The sequence below is a fragment of the Panthera pardus genome, unplaced genomic scaffold, assembly GCF_024362965.1.
Source record: "Panthera pardus isolate Hobbes unplaced genomic scaffold, ASM2436296v1 HiC_scaffold_10, whole genome shotgun sequence".
NCBI lineage: Eukaryota > Metazoa > Chordata > Mammalia > Carnivora > Felidae > Panthera > Panthera pardus.
Window position 1 is genome coordinate 55,821,407 of NW_026526655.1, and position 20,015 is coordinate 55,841,421.

The following is a 20,015-nucleotide window of genomic DNA, read 5'->3' on the forward strand; positions in this document are numbered from 1 at the left end:
TCAAGTTGGAAAAGGCTTCCCAGATAAGCAATACACTCCCATTTGGTCACAACAAATGTTCAGGAAGACTAGTTATCTGTGGCCTGGGGGATAGGAGAAAGTAGTCAATTATGTTTGGGAAAAGATAAGATGAGATGATTTCTAAGGGTTTTTCAGTCCAAGTTTATATGAGCCAGGAAGAAAATTTCTTTAATTAATTACTGTAAGAGCCAAAATCTTAGTGACACAAGTGATTATTTCAATGTACCAAGGAAGACTAGGTTCAACACAAAGTTCAGTCATTTCAGAGCCCAGAAAACTACAACCCGCCCTCTAGCATAGGAGCCACAGGCAGGGACAAAACCAGTATCTGTGCACATGTCCTTCACTAACAGAGAGGCTACTCATGGGTACAGATTATATTCTATCCATTCTCTGTGAGTATAGCATGATGCTGCCAACAAAGGTTACATGGAATTAACATGAAATAAGCAACAATTTCTGTAACAATGAGTGGTTTTGGTATTGTTTTATTTCTTCCCAGCACGTCTTAAAAATCACACATGGGCATTTGCTTATAGAACAGTACAGTCTAGGAAAAGCAATAAAAGGAGAATCCAAACATACACCAAAAGCACAGTATATAGACCATGTGTTGAGCCCTTGTGGAAAACAACATGGCTCAGTCTGAACTGACAAAACTATGTTGAGATCTCTCAGGAATTTCCCTTTCCACTACATACCAATGTTTAAACCATAAATGTAAAGAGAAGAACTGTTTGTATGCATTAGTTACAGCAGTATAATGGCTTACATACAAGAGCTTACCCACATGTAGTTCCCAAAAGATTACTACAGTACTGGCAGGAATATGTACTGCCTTGGAGGAAGACTCAGGATAAGATATTATTCAAGTCAAGTTGTATCAGAGCCAAAGTATTCCACAGGCTTAGCTAAAAAGGACAAAAATTAAGAAATATAATCTACACATATTTCTCATAAGATTTATCATTGTCCAGGAACAGAGATACTCATTTTTCTGAAGGCACCGTCACAGAAAAAAGGACTGACACACAACATAAGGAATAGAACCCCCCCTCCCCCCACAGGCTCTGCTCCACAGGAGCTGTGTGAGCAAACATCCAGAAGCATATAGTGGGTGTCTCAGGGACTGAGTGAGTATGCCACATCTACTAAGCCACATCTTAGGGCTACGAAGTTGGGACAGTAGGAATGAAAATCTCAGAATGAAAGTACATATAAATCCCATTGACTGAACAGATATATGAGAGTACAGGTCCACCATATAACTAGTGAAACATACTAGAATAGGTGATCCAAACCCACACTGTGGAAAGGATTTTCAGTGTTTCTACATGTAACTACTTAATTCCTGACATATTCTTGAAGAGGAACAGCCCTGAACTACTAAACAATCTCAGTCTTTAAACACTTATCCTCTCCCACCCATTTTAAATAATGGCTATTTCATGGAAAAAAAAAAAAATCCCAACAAGGCACTGTGAACTTTTGGGGATATTCTTTAAGTAGTCCAAAAAATAATTATAGAAACCGTATACCAGTAGAAGAATTTCATGTCCTTCATAGATATGTGAACAAGGTTACTTTAAGGATTAAACAACACGTTTTCAAGGGTGCTCATGTTCATGAAAAACACTGCTAACAATAAGATGCCTGAAAAACAGGTATGCATGCTGATTAGAAATCCACACTAAAGCATTTTCTTCCCTTCTCTTTCCTCTTTCCCTCTTAGATTTGGAAGTTCAGTCTCTGAAAAATGTTCTTAATGATGCTTAATATATTATTTTCTTCCTTGTGAGAAAAAAACGTGTAAGACAATCTCCTTTGGGAACCAAAGAAGAAATCTTTTTATGTTCACTGAACTAAAGTTACTTTCATTCTGTGATGTTCTTTGGCTTGAGTGTTCCATCTGTCAGTGGTCCTCATTGACGTTTGTTAAGGAATTATTGTGGTCAGAAGAGCACAGTGCTCATTCTCTGAGGAGCTTTCTAGGTTCAAACTGGAATGCTTCAGGTTCACAGGAGACTGAACACCTCCAAGAAATAGAACACTGATTTAAAAAATAATTAGAGTGATAAAACCTAGCTAACAATATACTCTAAAGGGACTTGATTATGCTTCATCAATAAAATTATAAAAATTTTGTTTTCAAATCAGAAATATGAAGATGAAAAATGAAAATTGAAAGAAAAACCCATATGCAAACAGAACAGTGAGCTTCCCACTCCCTTTGAAGAAAACAAAATCTCTTAGACCCGGGTGCATTTTATTAATAATATACGTTAATATAACCTGTTGACGTTACAAGTAGTTTTTACAAATTCCAAGCTAAAGACAAACACTGTGGCTTAGGAAGCAGAAAGCCGAGTAACTTACATCCTTCATAGTAGACACCCTATTCAATAGTTAAGAAAAAGACTTACATTTTCTGAATTTTAGCATCAATGTATACATTAATTCAGGACACTGAAATTAATAAGAATTCAATGAATATATTGACATATGGCTCATTTGGAGCCTTGAGCAAAGCCTCGCTTCCCTAACTTGTAAAGCCAAAGGTGATTCTGTATTCTTCAATCTGAAACTGGCACTTGTTTTCAGCTTTTCTCCCACCATGAGCTAAGCCGTAATTAAAATCAAAGTTACCAAAGATCAAGTGGTAAATGAAAAGCTATTAAAGCTGTCCTTAATGCCCATCTCAGTATTTCTTAAAATGTAGAGAACACTTTCCACAGCATTCCATTTTGGCTGCTTCACGTACCAAGCACATGCAGTTTGTGAATCAATCCATAATAAATAACTATTTGTGTTTCTACATTTATAATAGAATAGATGTTCAACCAAACCCAGTCCCATTTTTAACAGCTGAGGTTACACACTTCAGCTTGAGACTACAGGATTTCTTTGATTAGCTATGGTTAAGAAGTTGTAGCTATGAAAGAAAATGACGAAGAAATATCTCTGGAGCCAACATGCAGAAAGGCATTTTCAAAAATGCAAGCTAGGACTTAGCAGTTACTAAGGAAATACTCTGAAACACAGGTTTCCTTGCAACCATCTGTATCTGACACAGTACACATACTGACGGAAGCTCATCCTTTATTGCACTTTTGTTTTCCAAAATATGTCAACACAACTATGTGCACTAGAAAGCTTCCAGCTTCATAAATAACTCTTAAGTAATAGTGTAATCTGTAAGCAGTTAGGAAGCAAACTCCCAATTCCTCCAAAGAGGAAAGAATTCAATCCTCTTTCTCTGTGGTAAAATGCTGGGCACAATAAACATGTGGCTTCTACAATTCTTATGAAACTAAAAAAGCTCAAGTTACTCATTATAAGACAAAATTCACTTATGCCTGTACTTGTGCACCAAACATTAAGGCAACAGTTTCTCTAAGGGTCAATAAAGCCTGTTCATACTGAGTCTTTAGTATTCAATGCCACTTCTCACTAGCAGCAAGTTCCTAGTCCCACTAAAACCTCAACCCAAATGTGACATCAACGAATTATTAGAAATATGACTGATTTAAGAAAGACAAGTCAACGTTTATGCAGTACTAAAAACCAGATAGGATATGAGCTTTTAAAATTTTAAACAAACTTATTCAAAATGAGTTTAAAAGCCTCACATAAACAATGTTCTCCAGGCTTTAACTTTTATGAAGCCATTTTCAGATATTTCAGAAATACGAGGCAAGGTTTAAGTGCTTCTGTGCATATTCAAGAACTCAGTTCTCCACGGAAACTAAGTATATGCCGAGGTACCTCTCAGAAGCAGGTGTGAGAAGTGGGGAAAGGCTTTCTGGTTTACTAAATCAGAGGGAAACAGCACTGGTGAGTGTTTGTGTGTTTCAAAATGATCCCTGTAGAAATGATTCCAACAACAGAATGTAGTCATCACTATAAAATCAAGATTGGGGAGTTCTGCATACATGGAAGAAGAAAAACAAAGACATAAATCACTAATTTCCGTAAGGTTCATGTAGAACAGTGAACACAACTTTCAGCCGTGACATTTATAGTTTCCTAATACCAAATACAGATTTCTGAGGTTGTTGAAATCTGAACTCCCTGGGAAAGAATGTTATAACAATCACTTGCAAAGGAATGGATCTGCTTATGAATCTGTAAATTTTATTTAAAAAAAATTACTCAGAAACAAGTATACACTCCAGTGAGATATTAATACTGTATTAAATTTTACATTTTGATCACCAGTTAGAGAAATTACCTTCATGAATAGATCCATTTTATAAAGCTGATTTTTTTTTTAATAATTCTAGAGGCAAGTGTAATTTCCTCATCAAGCATCCAACTATTTCAAATATCAAGGGCTTTTAATGCTAAGATTTGCTGGAATTTTTGTAACTAAAAATAAATCACCAATGAAGAGAGGCAGCTTCTAACAAATATTTAGTTTTTGTTGTTAAACTAGTATTTAATTTTGATTTGCTTACAGATTTTAAGTTTATTAGTTTGAGGCCAATTTTATTAAAAATTGCTTATCATTTTGAAGTCTTAAAAATACTATTTTGTCAATTTAAATTTTTACTTTTCTGGTTAAGTATACTTCAGATATAAAAGGTATCAAACTGCCCCAAAATACTTTGGAGCTGTTGCTATGTAGACAGACAGTGTGTCCTTTTAAAGGATCGTCTGCATCTTGACGTACATTATCTGATCAAATATTAATTTAAAAAAATTATCAAAAGTTAGGTATTGCATTAAGAAAAGAATCCATCCCGAAATGTGAATCATGAACCTTGACAGACAGTGATTCAAAGTAATCATTTCACTTCTTGTAACATCCAGGCTTGAATGTAAAAATGTTTGTGAAATGTGATTAATGTTCTCCCTATTACTTAAGAAATATGACATTTCAAACTTTTGATTATGGTTTGTGTATTAATACATAACATATTTTCAAAATTTAGGTTAAACCAGTAATTCAAAAAAGGCATTAAACCACTATTAAAAACTAAATTGAAACTTTACTTTTATATGACAATTTACCAGGTTGTTTGGGTTAATTAAAAAAAAAAATTGTCATTGAAACTCTTGAGGTTTTCAAATTCAACAGCTAAATGGTAAGTGTGTTTCATCAGTCAAACAATTCTTCAAACTGGAGACATTAAGTGTAAGGAGTCTTCCTTCTTCTGCTCCGGTTGCAGTTTCTTCTGCATCTCAGCAACAAGAATGTGAAATCAGAAACATTAGGATTCTAAGCTGAATAAAGGCATTCGTTTCATGGTAAACCTGCTGTTCACGTACAATGAGTGATAAGTCAGCTTTCTTACAAAACATACTATGAAGGAACTAGGATATAACAAGAAGTTATCTCAGTGATACACATTCAACTCATACCCCAGTAGAAACAGAAACGTGGAGAATAGAAACATGTCCCCTAACAATAACTTTTTGCTCATTTCAGGTTTTATAAATGTATACTAATTTCAAAGAAAAATGTAGGCCAAGCATCTCACCGAACTGAAGGCATCCTAAATAACAGGTTGCCTATATTCTTTCATTAGTATTCTTCTTAATGACCTACTCACACTAGAATGCACTCTTAAAAAACATACATGTGTTATCACTCCTCAGTGGCATCCTTCCCCAGATAACTGCTTTCCAGAAACGTCCTTAAAAGAGAGGCTAGATAAGCAGTGGATGACACCAAAATCTCCCTTTGTTCCCAAGGGGAAGCATCAACATGAAACAGCTGGCAGCATCTTCCTCTGAAATAACAACTAGCAGCCCTGTGCCACCTGACTAAAATTTGAAATGACAACCAGTTGGCTGTAAACTGATGCACCTACAATGAGAGAGATTTAGGAATACCATCTGTCAATCCATAGATGTAGAAACAAAACAAATACAGAAACAACTTATTTAAAACCAACAAAAAATTTTTGCTGAAATACAATCCATGATATATTTGATTACTGGTATAACCATAGTTGAAGACTTAAAAAAAAAAAAAAGTGACATTTTTTTGTAACAACAGTAATGGATTTATAAAAGGTTTTTGTTTCCAAAGATGTTATTGGGGTCCACATATTCCTTGACAGACTTCAGCATCCCAAAGCCGACATCAGAGATACTTTCCTTTAGCCACTGCTTCCGTAACTTGCCCACTGGAAAAACAAAATAAAAAATGCTTCAATATACACTATGTTGCTGGGAACCAATCAATCTTGTGACCATGAATGAACAAACACTGTGTGATAAATGCTTTTATTCAAAAATGAGAAATGTTTTGCTTTATTTGATTTATTGAGCCCACCAGACTATCAAGCTCATTAAGCCCAATGTATTCCCAGGGGAAGCCTGTGCTCCAGTGTCTCCTTTCTCTAGAAACTATGAAATGGAGATGAAGGAAGCTTGGGTTGAGATTGCAGCCCATTTTACAAATAACAAAATGAGAAAAACATGCATTTCAAAAGAACCCACCCCCTGTCTGAACTACCAAAACATCCCAAAGTTTCAGAGAAAATGAAGTTAATTAAAGAAAAACATATCCAGATGAATTTGTTGGGTATACTATAGCAAAAATGGCAGGATATACATCCACAAAATATTTTAAAGCTTAAAATAATTAAGAAAATCTGAACCTTTAATGGGTTTAAGAAAAAAATCTGGTTATAAAACTTTTATTTGCATTTACTTTCATATTACTTTTAAATAAATTTGCATGTTCCCAAATAATTCTTCCTATTATTTTTCCAGAATTAGAGATTCTTCCTAGGCACTAAATAAATCAAACACCTAATCCATCTTAAACTTAATCTTCTACTTTTATACATTGTATAATGTTCTTCTTCGTTGTTCCTAGCTCTTGCTAATTTATTGAGAATAAATTAATATTTTATTGAGAATATAATGGTCCGTAGCATAAATTATATTTTAAAAGGCACCCAATAAAAAAACAAACTTTTCTAAGTAGAACTTTCATAAGAAAGGATATGTACTTAACCTGTAAAAAAAAAAAAAAAAAGTGAAATGTTAACCTGCTTTGGCATTATGCAAAGCAATGTGCTAATTTATCTGTGGCAAAATGGATAAATCTTTTAATTTACAGATAGGATTCTTTGTGGCTACTACTTTTCAAACATATTGTAATAATTGAATTCAAGTGGTCATTTTCCACAAATGTTCATTAATGATCCAAAGTCATCAACAGTGATTTAATTGGACAACCGAAATGGGAAACCTTCTTTCATTAAAGTATTCTGCCTGTCATTCTAAAATGCACTGCCATTTATCAGGCTGCAGTGATACACTGTAGCACCTGCCATCTGGAACGTTAAATACCATTTCAGGCTCAACTCAAATCATCTTTTGTGTCCAGTTCTCCAGGAAGCCATCAAATTGTCATTAAAATTATAGCATGAAATCCTTAGAAAGCAAGATATTTCTGCTTGGCTTCTAGAAATAAAAGAGTTTGCTGTGTTAATATTGGGGGGGGGGAGCGGAATGATTTACAGAAGAAAAAAAATCTTAAATTCAAAAAGAAAGTAACGTTTAAAAGAGCTCTCAAACTGGAAGCCAAACAGAACAAATTCTTACTCATGCAATCTCTGCCACCTACAAGATGTTCTACCTGGTCCTCCTATCTCTCAAAGGGACAACTCACCACAATGCTCTAGCCTTGGTTTTCTCATCTTCAAAGGGACTGGAGTCTATGAAGTCTTTCACCTCAAATAGCCTATGATTTTAAGCACTCAAAAAAGCTGCAAATCAGTTATTGCCAGATTTGCTCCAAGGGATTAAAAAAAAAAAAAAAAGCAACTACTCTCTGAGTGACAGAAGTGGCATTATTACTAGCTACCCACAATGAGGTAGCTCAAGAGACAGGGGTGAAGAGCAGTCAATGCTAGTCTCCACTGTTATCTGTAATATAGTTTCACTGAATGTGTCCTGTTGTTATGGATGTAATTGTCCTGAAAAGACTGCAAACAACTGCTCCAACAAGATGGAGCACATTAGAACCTCAGCAGGATGCCCAACAGCTAGCTTGTCTGCCTGGTTTTACACCTCTAGTAATAATGCAATTCCACAAGGAACTGAACCATCGGCTGAGAAGCCACCCAACAGCCATTGCATATTTAATGAAGTTGCTCACCAAGCGCTGGAAAACAGAAGGTGCTTGGAGTGCATCATTAGTTCTGTCAGAAGGATAATTTACACATCTATCTTGTCAAATTTTCTATGGTTTATACTTTTACAATAATCAATCTAACATACATTTGATTAGTGAACTAGAAAGTAAAAAAAAAAAAAAAGACAAGACAGTATAGGCAGCATGGCTGTGGCCCCTCATAAAGATATTTAATGGAAGAATTTAACCCCTTGAAGGCAGAGGTTTGTGAGCTTCCATCAGTGATAACTGAGGTCAGAAATCATGGCCTATGTAATAAAGCAACTAGGAATCTTTTCGGTTTTGCTTGACAATTTAAGTCAACTACAGAAGTGCAGACAGAAAACACAATTTAAGTAAAAATGCTTCAATGAGGCTTTTAAGCCTTTAAGATGATTATCAGAAATAGTCTTCACAAGGGTGCCTGGGTGGCTCAGTCAGTTAAGCTCTTGATCTCAGCTCAGGTCATGATTTCATAGTTTGTGAGTTTGAGCCCCATGTTGAGCTCTGCACTAATAGTGCAGAGTCTGCTTGGGATTCTGTCTGTCCTTCTCTCTCTCCCTCCTCACTTGTGCTCTAAGTGGGTAAATAAACTTGAAAGAAAGAAAGAAAGAAAGAAAGAAAGAAAGAAAGAAAGAAAGAAAGAAAGAAAGAAAGAAAGAATAAAGAAAAGAGTCTTCATAAAATGCTAAAGAACCTTTGGTGGCTGTCTCTGATGAATCAATAAACTGTAACAACAGCAACAAAATACCAAAGACCCTAATCTCAAAGAGAGAATCCCACTTCAAAGTAGAAGACCTTTATTCTAGAGCTAAATAACAATAATAATGCCCTTTGTACAATCCTTATTTGCACTTATAGGCATTTAGACATTAGCTGACTATACTGATCTAGATACGTGTAACACACATGTGTGTACAACTATATTGTAGCTCCAGAGCTACAAAAAGTTAAGATAGGAATCTTGTATTCCACAATTCACAATTATTCTAAATATGTGATGCCCAAAGTACATAAGCCAGATATTTAAGAGCCTCAGATATATTTTTAGAGATACAAAAAAATATAGACCAAATACTGAACATTACAGAAACTAACAGGGGGAAAAGTTCTTTTTCTGCTTAAATTAAAAGTAGAATTCACCTTTTTACAATTTAATATCTAACAATATATATACATATTAGACAAATATTTTGTGTTCCTCCACAACATACAGTACATTAAAAAAAATTACTTTTGGAACAGAGGAAATGGATGCTTCAGGGATAGTCTTTGAAATCACAGGTTCAACAGTCCCCTTTGGATGCTAACGGCTTCAAGAAAGAACACCTGGCTTAAGTACTTTGGGCATCACATATTTAGAATAATTGTGACTTGTGGAATACAAGATCCCTATCTTAACTTTTTGTAGCTCTGGAGCTACAATATAGTTGTGCACATGTGTGTTACATGTATGCATTTTGTGGTACGAATGAACAGATGTGTATGGGCAGTGATGGGAGTGTTGGGTGCGAGATATGTGGACATGGTAGCCAACCTAGTCACCAAGAATTATCTGGAACTACTCTTTATGGTCTAAGGGACTGAAAACTTAGCAGAAGCTACCAAAGAGTCCCGTTTTAAAAGGGAAAAATCTGGGGTCTGCTAGCCAGAGTTCTTTTTAGCTAGATAAATTAAAAACCTTTGAATTTGAATTATGAATTTAATTATAAGGTTGAAAAGATTATATGCTTATTTAAAAAACAAACTATGAAACAGATTATATATTTTGATTACCAAAGCTGGAGCTCAAAAGCAGAATTTAGCCAAAGCAAAAAGCACCTAACCAATATTATAACAACTACAGTTTGAAAGTTCTAGTTTGAGTATCCTGGATATCACTTTAGCACTATTTTATCGGTCAGATTTTATTTTTTTTAATTTTTTTTAATGTTTATTTATTTCGGGGGGAGGGGAGGGAGGGAGAGGGAGGGAGACACAGAATCCGAAGCAAGCTCCAGGCTCTGAGCTGTCAGCACAGAGCCTGACGCAGGGGTCGAATCCACAAATCATGAGATCATGACCGGAATCGAAGTTGGACGCTTAACCAACTGAGCCACCTTCTCAATAGGTGCACCTCTATTGGTCAGATTTTAAAAAGACAATCTAGACTTAGCTGCTTGTATGAGTGATCTGAGCATTAACTTTGTATTTCAAGGTTTAATTGATCCAACCAATTAAAGTTGGAAGGACACCCAACAACCTCTTGCCAGATGAGGCTCTGGCTCCATGATACTTGTTAGGGAGTGGTAAGAACAGAGAGCATGGGTAGTTTCTACTCTTTGAGGTGATCTGACTGCAATGATGCTTCTTCAGAGGGAGGTTTCAAGCTGAAAAGAGGATGTAGCTGTCCATGTGTTTGTGCTCTACAGCACATTTTTGTATGTTTGGTTCTGGTAGGGGTACATGCTGAATGTTGGCCAACACATCACCAACTCAGGAATGCTAACATCCAGGCTTTAAAGGCATATGAGTTGGGACTATACCTACCTAAGAGTTTAATTTAGTGCTTCGTGGATGCTTAAAGTCATGTTTCCATTTCTTTACTAAGTCATTTGACTTATTTTCTACAAATGAAACTTCTGATATTGAGATGACAAATTCATGGCTACAACAGACTTTAACAGAACAATTAAAATCTAATGGGATTTTTATCTTATTAAATAATTTAAAATGTCAATTTTCTTCATGCTAAAATTTCACCTGTGCAGTTCACATAATAGCTCTAAGATCTTATAGATCCTTGAATAGGTCTTTAATGATTATGAAACAGAATAAAAATTTGAATTACTAGGGCAATCACAGGAGATCTGTCATCAGAACACAATGAAGTGCTAATTCTGCTACACGCCCCAAAAGATGGCTTGACACACTTGATATTTACACCCAGGTGGCAATTACTGCACATACAACAGAGTAAAGTAAAAAGCAAGTAAACAGGTGAAATAACATGCGATAGATAAGGACAGAAAAGGATAGACAATATCATATGCTCCCTGAAGCCTAGAGCCATGTTTCACTCATTCTTGCATTTCAATTTCAAGACAGTATGCCACACAGTAAGAATTCAAGAAATGTTACTTGAACTAAAAAATATTGAGCCATGGTTATGTAGAAGTCATGTTAGATAAGGAGCAAAAATTCAAATATCTAGGAAAAGCAATGTGGGTTTCCTTAATTTCCTTTGCTTCTATTTGCCTTGTACTCCCTGTATTCTGACATTATCTGTTGGATATAATCAGAGCTATTTTACAGTAGCTAAAACAGAAGGTATGGCACAGAACCTAAAACTCTTTCCTTCAAATCTCTAGGACTCTTTGGGCTATATCAGTCGTTCTCAATGGGGGCAATTTTGCCCTCCAGAGGACATTTAGTAATGTCTAGAGACGATTTTGGTTGTTTATAACTGGGATGATGTTACCAGCATTTAATGGGTAGAAGAAGCCAGGGATGCTGTAAACATCCACAACAAAGAATTACCTGACCCAAAATGTCAACAGTGCTAAGATGAAGAAATCCTGGACTATGTGCTTCCAAAGGGCTATCTCTTAGAAGCCCAAACAATTTCCATAAAGGCAACATACCTTCACTTCACTGTTACAACCAACTAAAATTAGCAGCAAATGGCTGACTGCCATTTGCAAGGTGAACTTGCTCTAAATCGAGGCTACTGACCAAAGAGGGAAATTCTGGAGAAAGTGGTAGAGTAGGTAGGAGTTACATCTGAGAACATCAACCATTAATGACAAATGCTACTTTATTTTTTTCAAATGCTACTTTATTTTAAAAGTTAACTCCTGGGAGCCTGGGTGGCTCAGGCAGTTGAGCGTCCAACTCTTGATTTTTGGCTTGGGTCATGATCTCATGGTTTGTGAGCTCAAGCCCTATGTTGCTATGTCAAGCTTGGGATTCTCTCTTTTCCTTTCTCTCTGCTCCTCCCCTGCTTGCTTGCAAATGTGCTCTCTCTCTCTCAAAATAAATAAAATAAAAGTTAATTCCTAAAAACTTGAATTTAATATCTACTGAAAAAAAACTTATAGGTCATTTTTTGGGCCATTTTTCTAGACAATGGGTGAATATAAATATGAATATGAATATGAATATGAATATGAATATAAAGCTTCACAGCACTATCCAATATAAATCTCTAGGATGACAGAAATGTTCTTTATCTGCACTACTCAACACAGTAGCCTCTAGCTGCATGAGGATATGAGCACTTGAAATGTGGCTAGTGCAAGTGAGAAAATAAATTTTTAATTTTAATTAATTTTAACTGACTTAAATTTAAATAGCCACAGGTAGCCTAGTGGCTTTTGTATTAGGTAACACAGAACAACATTAAAAATAAATTTTGAAATAAATAAATTGTAACTAAAGTCACTTTTTATAGATTCACACCTGAAAATATCTATTAGCATTATCTGTTTGCTAATTAGCATTATCTGTTTACTAATTATTCTCTAACAATATAATAATGTAGTACAGACATTCTGAGAGTAAACAAACATCTTATTGAAAAGAGTCTTGGACATAAAATTGCTGGGAAGAAAAGTTCTCTTTAGAGGTCCAAGATGCTCAACATCACTCCTTATCAGGGAAATACAAATCAAAACCACACTCAGATATCACCTCACGCCAGTGAGAGTGGCTCAAATGAACAAATCAGGAGACTACAGATGCTGGAGAGGATGTGGAGAAATGGGAACCCTCTTGCACTGTTGGTGGGAATGCAAACTGGTGCAGCCGCTCTGGAAAACAGTGTGGAGGTTCCTCAAAAAATTAAAAATAGATCTATCCTATGACCCAGCAATAGCACTGCTAGGAATTTACCCAAGGGATGCAGGAGTGCTGATGCATAGGGACACTTGTACCCCAATGTTTATAGCAGCACTCTCAACAATAGCCAAATTATGGAAAGAGCCTAAATGTCCATCAACTGATGAATGGATAAAAAAATTGTGGTTTATATACATAATGGAATACCATGTGGCAATGAGAAAGAATGAAATATGGCCCTTTGTAGCAACGTGGATGGAACTGGAGAGTGTTAAGTGAAGTAAGTCATACAGAGAAAGACAGATACCATATGTTTTCACTCTTATGTGGATCCTGAGAAACTTAACATAAGTCTATGGGGAAGGGGAAGAAAAAAAAAAAAAGAGGTTAGAGAGGGAGAGAGCCAAAGCATAAGAGACTCTTAAAAACTGAGAACAAACTGAGGGTTGATGGGGGGTGGGAGATGGGTATTGAGGAGGGCGCCTTTTGGGATGAGCACTGGGTGTTGTATGGAAACCAATTTGACAATAAATTTCATATTTAAAAAACAAAAAACAAAAAACAAAAAACAAAAAAACCAAAGAGAAGTATTAGTATCTAAGCCACTTCTTCTACTCCAGTGACACACCTGAGGCTGGAGGCTACTACAAGTATAGCACATGGACAACTGTAATTGCATACGTGGAAAGGTGCAGGGATTAATACATTTTTAACAACAGATCTTCTGTCAGTTTTCAAATCTGTTTATCCTAGGATATAGCTTTAATAGTTAAATGTTAAGCTAAATTATGGGTTAAATTGGCTTTTACAGTCTGGTCTTGGAATCTATTTACAACACTGCTTCAGTGGAAAAATATAATCAACTAGTACGTTTCGTGAGAAAAAGCCAGCCACAAAGAAGAAACCAAAGGAAAAAAAATTAAAGGACAAAACAAACTTTCTGCTATATTATGGTAATCTGATATTCAATACTGGAAAGGCTATACTCATCTGGTAGGCATCAAAAGATCAAAATCACAACCAGGATACTGATATTGATATAGTCAAATACAGAACAATTCCATCACCACAAGGGTTCCTGTGTTGCCTGTTTTACAGTCACCTCTTCTCCACAAGGGACTCCTGGAAACATTGTGTTCTCTATTTCTGTAATTCTGTAAATCATTTCAAAAATGTCACAGAAATAGAATCACACTGTATGTGCTTTTTTGGGATTGGCTTTCTTTTACTCATCACAATTACCTGAAGAGTCATCCAAATTGTTTCATGCACTGATTGCTGGTTCTTTCTTATTGCTGAGGAGTTGTCCATGGTATAGATGTACCACGGTTTGTTTAGCCACTTACTAGCTGAAGGATATCTGGGCTGTTTCCAGTTTGGGGATATTATAGGTAAAGCTGCTCTGATTATTCATGAACAGGTTTTTGTGTGAACACAAGCTTTCAATTCTCTGGTATTCAATTCTCTGGTATACACAGGAGTACAATTGTTGGGTTGAATGGTAGCTGCATGTTTGATTTTATAAAACACTGCCAAAGTCTCCACAGAGTGGCTGTACCACTTTACATTCCCACCAGTAATGTATCACTAATCTAGTTTCTTCATATCCTCAATCAGCATTTGATATTGTCATTTTTTAATTTTAGTTTTCTGATAGATGTGTAGTGATTTTCCTTGTGGTTTAAATTTGCATTTTCTTAATAGCTAATGATGTTGAACCTCTTTTCAAGTGAGTATTTACCATCTGTATATCCTCTTCAGTGAAATGACTCTTCATATCTTTTGCCCACTTTCTAATTGGACTGTTTTGCATCTTACTCTTGAGTTTTGAGAATTCTTTATATATATATTATATATAGGCCTTTTGTTGGATATGTGGCCTGCACATATTTTCTACAACTCTGTAGTTTACCTTTTCATCCACTTAACAGAATCCTTCACAGAATAAACGTCTTTAATTTTGATGAGATCCAACTTATCAGTTTTTCCTTTAATGGGCTGTACTTTTGGTGACCAGTCTAAGAACTCTTTGCCTAGCCTAGCTCTAGACCCTGAAGATTTTTTCCTGTTTTCTTCTAAAAGTTTAATTATTTTATGTTTTACATTTAAGCCCATTATCTACTTTAATTTTGATAGAAGATTTGAGATTTAGGTCAAGGATTTTTTTGTTTGTTTGCTTTTGGTTTTTTGAGCCTATGGATGTCTGTTTACTCCAACACTGCTTGTTAAACACACACACACACACACACTTCCTCCATTGGACTGCTTCTGTATTGTTGTCAAAATCAGTTGGACTTCTTTGTGGGGGTTTTCTATGCTGTTCCATTGACTGATGTCTCTCTCTTCCAATAGCACAGTAATGATTATTGGAGCTATATAATGTCTTAAAATCAGGTAGATACATTCCTATGACTTTAGCCTTTTTTTTTTTTCATAATTATTTTGGCTATCAAGTTCCTTTGCCTCACCATATAACTTCTAGAATCATCTTTTCTATGCCTACTACCATTATTGCTGACATTTTGATAGGAATTGTATTAAATAAATAAATCAATCTGGAGAGAAATGACCATCTTCACTATGTCTAGTTTTTTATCAGTCCATGAACACAGTACCATCTCTTCATTTATTCAGGTCTCTTTTTTTACTTTTTTCATCAGCATTCTATAATTTTCAGAGCACAGATCCTGTATATATTTTGTTATATTTATGCCTAAGTATGTGCACACTTTGTTAGATATATGCTCATTTCATTTTCTTTGGAGTAACTGGAAATGGTATTGTATTTTAAATTTCAGTTTCTATAGGTTTGTTCTTTTTTTTTTTTTTTTTTTTTTTTTTCAACGTTTATTTTATTTTTGGGACAGAGAGAGACAGAGCATGAACGGGGGAGGGACAGAGAGAGAGGGAGACACAGAATCGGAAACAGGCTCCAGGCTCCGAGCCATCAGCCCAGAGCCCGACGCGGGGCTCGAACTCACGGACCGTGAGATCGTGACCTGGCTGAAGTCGGACGCTTAACCGACTGCGCCACCCAGGCGCCCCAGGTTTGTTCTTAATAATAGAAATGTGACTGATTTTTGTGTGTGCTCTTAAACTCTGCAATCTTGCTAATTTTGTTTTTGTAGATTCTTTGGGATTTCTACATAGACAATCATGTCATCTATAAGTAGCAACAATTTTATTTCTTCTTTTCCAATATATATCTTTTATTTCACACTACAGGTTTTAACAAATGGCTTCAAAGCCAATATTTTCTTCATTCTTTTGAGAATTCTCTTTTTACTTTTAAAGTTTCTGATACTACTGGATTTCTGTTAATATTACAAAAAAAGTTTGGAGAGGTAGCCTATAATTATTCTCTGAACAATAAAAAATAATTTTGGTTAGGCAAAGATACCAATATTTAAACTAGGGCTGGTTATATCCAATCAAAGAATTTTACTTTCTGACAAGGACTTAGGTATAAATTTAGCCAATGAACAACTTAAAAAAGTCATAAATTGAAATTAAATACGTGGCTGATATAAACTCTGCTCTTTAAACTGACCAGCTCGTCAGTTACATAAACAAGCACTACGAAGATTAAGTTAAGCAGGCTTTATATTTCCTATAGCCTCCAGTTCCAGACTACATCTGTTTTCTTTGATACACAAAACCAGAGTTAAAATAGCTCCATTTATCACAGCATGATTGTAGGCAGACAAACCAGCCTGTCTGTTTCCAGATAGTGAAAGCAACTGTTATTAATCACAATTACAGGCCAAACCCTCTAAGAGAAATTGCATCAATATTCTCCCAACCCCCAGCCCTTCTACTCTCAAACTCAAAAATGGTACTGAGAATGTCATGACACTGCCTGAAGGTCAGTAAATAAAGATGACACTAAGAGGTCAACTTGAGTTTTCAGTTCCGGATGCAAATCAAGGAAAATCTTTTCTTCACATAAAAAGAAGTGATCTCTCAAAAGCTCTATCATTAGTTAAGTTTAGCAGGACAATTAAACCCATTCTATTTCAAATTTATATAGAAAGGTTTCTGCTTTATGAAACTATACTGAATAGCACAGGGTATTTGACATTTACAAATTAGATGATTAACTTTAAGCAGAGAGGCATTTATGAAAATAGACATTTTTCTATAGTATATTTTGTAGCCAAGAGTGTGAAGGAAATTTATTTCTCTTTCATATATATAATAGAACTTCCTATAGAACGAGACCAACTGCAGGTTACAGTTGAAAACATGTTAAGACAATTGTATCATATCCCTTGAATGTATGAATCTTTTTCATATAAACAGTAACCTTTTCTTCAATGGTTAAGAATACAAGCCAGAGTTTCCACCTGGAGTTGTCTATTGTTATTTTTTTTAAGCTACTGTGTTTTTTGTTTTGTTTTGTTTTGTTTTGTTTGAGTACCTACAACACGCAAGGCACTTTAGATGCTCTACGTACACTATTACATTTAATTCTTATAATAATATACAAGGTAGGTACTATTATTCCTATTTTGCAGAAGAGAACACCAGCTCAGAGAAGTTATTTCCTTAAGGTCACAGAGCTAGTTAAGTGAAGACCCAGGAGTCAAATACAGATATGATTCCACAGCCTATGTTCTTTCCCCTTTGTGTATAAGCCTCTTGACCTTTTATTTGCTTTAAGACAAAGTCTGAACGGGATCTTACATACATAATGCATCTATGGAAGAACACTAAAATGGCTGCTGTTGTGCAGTTGTAAAGAAATGCACATTATTTTACCCTACTTTTCTACTGAATAACTGGCTCTAATATACTTTCTCAGAAATATTATGGGACAAACTGAGCCTTTCCACGATTAAACATGACCCTATATTCAAACAAGGCCTGATTATTAAATGTTTGAAGCTAAATTAGTAATGAGACTACAGCCATTCCAATATGAAAGACTCAGAGCTGCTTAAGAATTTGCAAAACTGCCCCAAATTCTGTGAATACCTGGGCCCTTACCCACTCACTTAACATATTCATTGAGCATTTCCTATATAGAAAGACACAGTCACTGTTCTAGGCACTGGGAAACACAGTCCCACAAATAATATAAAGTCAGTAACCTCATCGAACTTATTCAAATGAGAAACACAGAAACTAAACAAGAGAACAGGGAAGACATCTCAAAGAAGGTGACATTTTTATCAGGGAACTAAATCATGGCGAAAGTGAGCCATACAAATATCTGGGGGGCAGGGTGGGGGGGACAAGAGAACGAACATCAGAAAAAGAGGGAACAAACACCAAAGGCCTTACAGAGGAAAGGTGGTTGGTATGTCTGAGGAATAGCAAGGCGGCCAATGCCGCTAGAGTAAAAAAGTAGTAAGAGATACAGACGGATAGACACATGTATATCCTTGAAGGTCCTGATAAGGAGTTTGGATTTTATTCTGCCTTGTGAGGAGAAAACACTGAGTTTTATTAAAAAGATTACTCTAGCAGTAACAGAAATGGCCTGAGGGGAGCAAGAGCGAAAGCAGACAGACCAGATAAGATGCTATTGCAGAAGACTCAGCAGGAAGAAATAGTGATTTGACCTAGAATGTCGTGGTGGTGATGTTTTCTGGTATTTGAAAGTCATCAGGATATACTTGGTGTTTTAAATCCTGGGAATGAGGTAATCACTGAGGGAGTGAACACAGAAGAACAGACTGGCTCAGCGCCAAGCCCTGGAGCCCACCAATATTTACCAGTGTAGAAGAGGACAAGCTGGCAAAGGGAAAGCATCTTCATTTTACCAGCACATATGAAATATATTTTGTATTTAGGCTTACCTAGTTTCTTTTTCTAGGCAATGGAGGAAACCAGGTAGTTTAGAGTTCGTTTCTATGCAGTTATATTTCTGACCACATAGAAAATAAAAATATGAGAAATACAACAGAAGTAAAAGATTTCTATTTAAATGAGGTAGAATTTCTTAATAAATTAATATGCAATCAAACCTAGATACATTCCAGTTCAAGCCAATAATTTCTAAAAATATATCATTTCCTCAAACTTGGAGTCTTCAACAAATAAAGACCAATAGGCCTAGAACCTGAAAATGCACATAAATTTTAGAAGTCTTATCATAACATGATCTGACCTATATTTGTTTTATTACCTGATACTGCCAACGTGTTAGAAACTTACAACCAGGGAGTATAAAAACCACCAGAAAGTCAAACTGATTTACATGCAAGACAGAAAAAAAGGAAAGGTCTATGATGCAAAAATTAAAATGTTGACTCATTTCTGTTTTAACATCTAAAGCAGGGCAAATAATTAACTTCGTTTCTAAATTAAAGAAACAGAGGTTTTATACTTGAAAATAAAAATGGTAATGTTTAGTATTTCTTCTGTTGGTTACTACCACAACTTAGGCTACCTCAGTAACAGACATAAAAACTCTCAAGAAATATCAAGTGCCTTCAAATTATGTACTATGGCTCTCCCCAACATTTTATCAAACCAATTATTTTTTAATAGTAGGTACAGTAGAAATTCTACCCCCAAAAAGAATACCTCCGTGGTGATGTGAGAGGCTCCCTCCATTAGCAAGGATTTCTTCTCTAGCAGCTGCCTGTATTTGGAAACAACACAACAAATAGTTGCTACTTAGGTTTCACTCTGAAGTGAAAGTTAAGACCAAGCCCCCAAGGAGGCATGTACTTCCTAGGTTAAATTACAAACTGGATTTCTAATTTTCCTTTATCTTCCTTTGGTTGACTACATTTAAAACGCAATTAAAATATGCAGCCTAGTTTTATACATTTTTTCTAGTGAATGGTCACAATGTCTACAACAGTCACTTCAAGATTCTAGAAAAGAAAAAGAAGATAAAATGATCAATTCAGCAGCACAGAATCGTTAATAGTAAGTTTTGCGAAGATAGTCAAGTCTTACTCTGAAGTAAACACCTCTCTACACCAGCAAATGTTAGTAACTAACATGTACTGACTGCTTATTTTATATGCAGAAAAGTACTAAGCAATTTACCTGTAGTAACTTATTTATTTTATACTATAGC

The 20,015-nt window shown here is 35.5% G+C and overlaps 1 protein-coding gene across 2 annotated transcripts in view; it reads right to left on the reverse strand.

The window, feature by feature from the left end:
- Nucleotides 1-493: 493 nt before the first annotated feature.
- The window catches only part of AGPS (alkylglycerone phosphate synthase), a 148,639-nt gene continuing 129,117 nt past the window's right edge, over nucleotides 494-20,015 (reverse strand). For both annotated transcript variants that reach the window (XM_053907421.1, XM_019460473.2), the window contains 2 exons: nucleotides 19,511-19,568; nucleotides 494-6,155 (listed from right to left, as the gene is read on the reverse strand). In XM_053907421.1, the coding sequence (XP_053763396.1) occupies nucleotides 6,034-6,155; nucleotides 19,511-19,568 (180 nt within the window). In that variant the 3' untranslated portion in view covers nucleotides 494-6,033. The remainder of the gene's footprint in view (nucleotides 6,156-19,510; nucleotides 19,569-20,015) is intronic.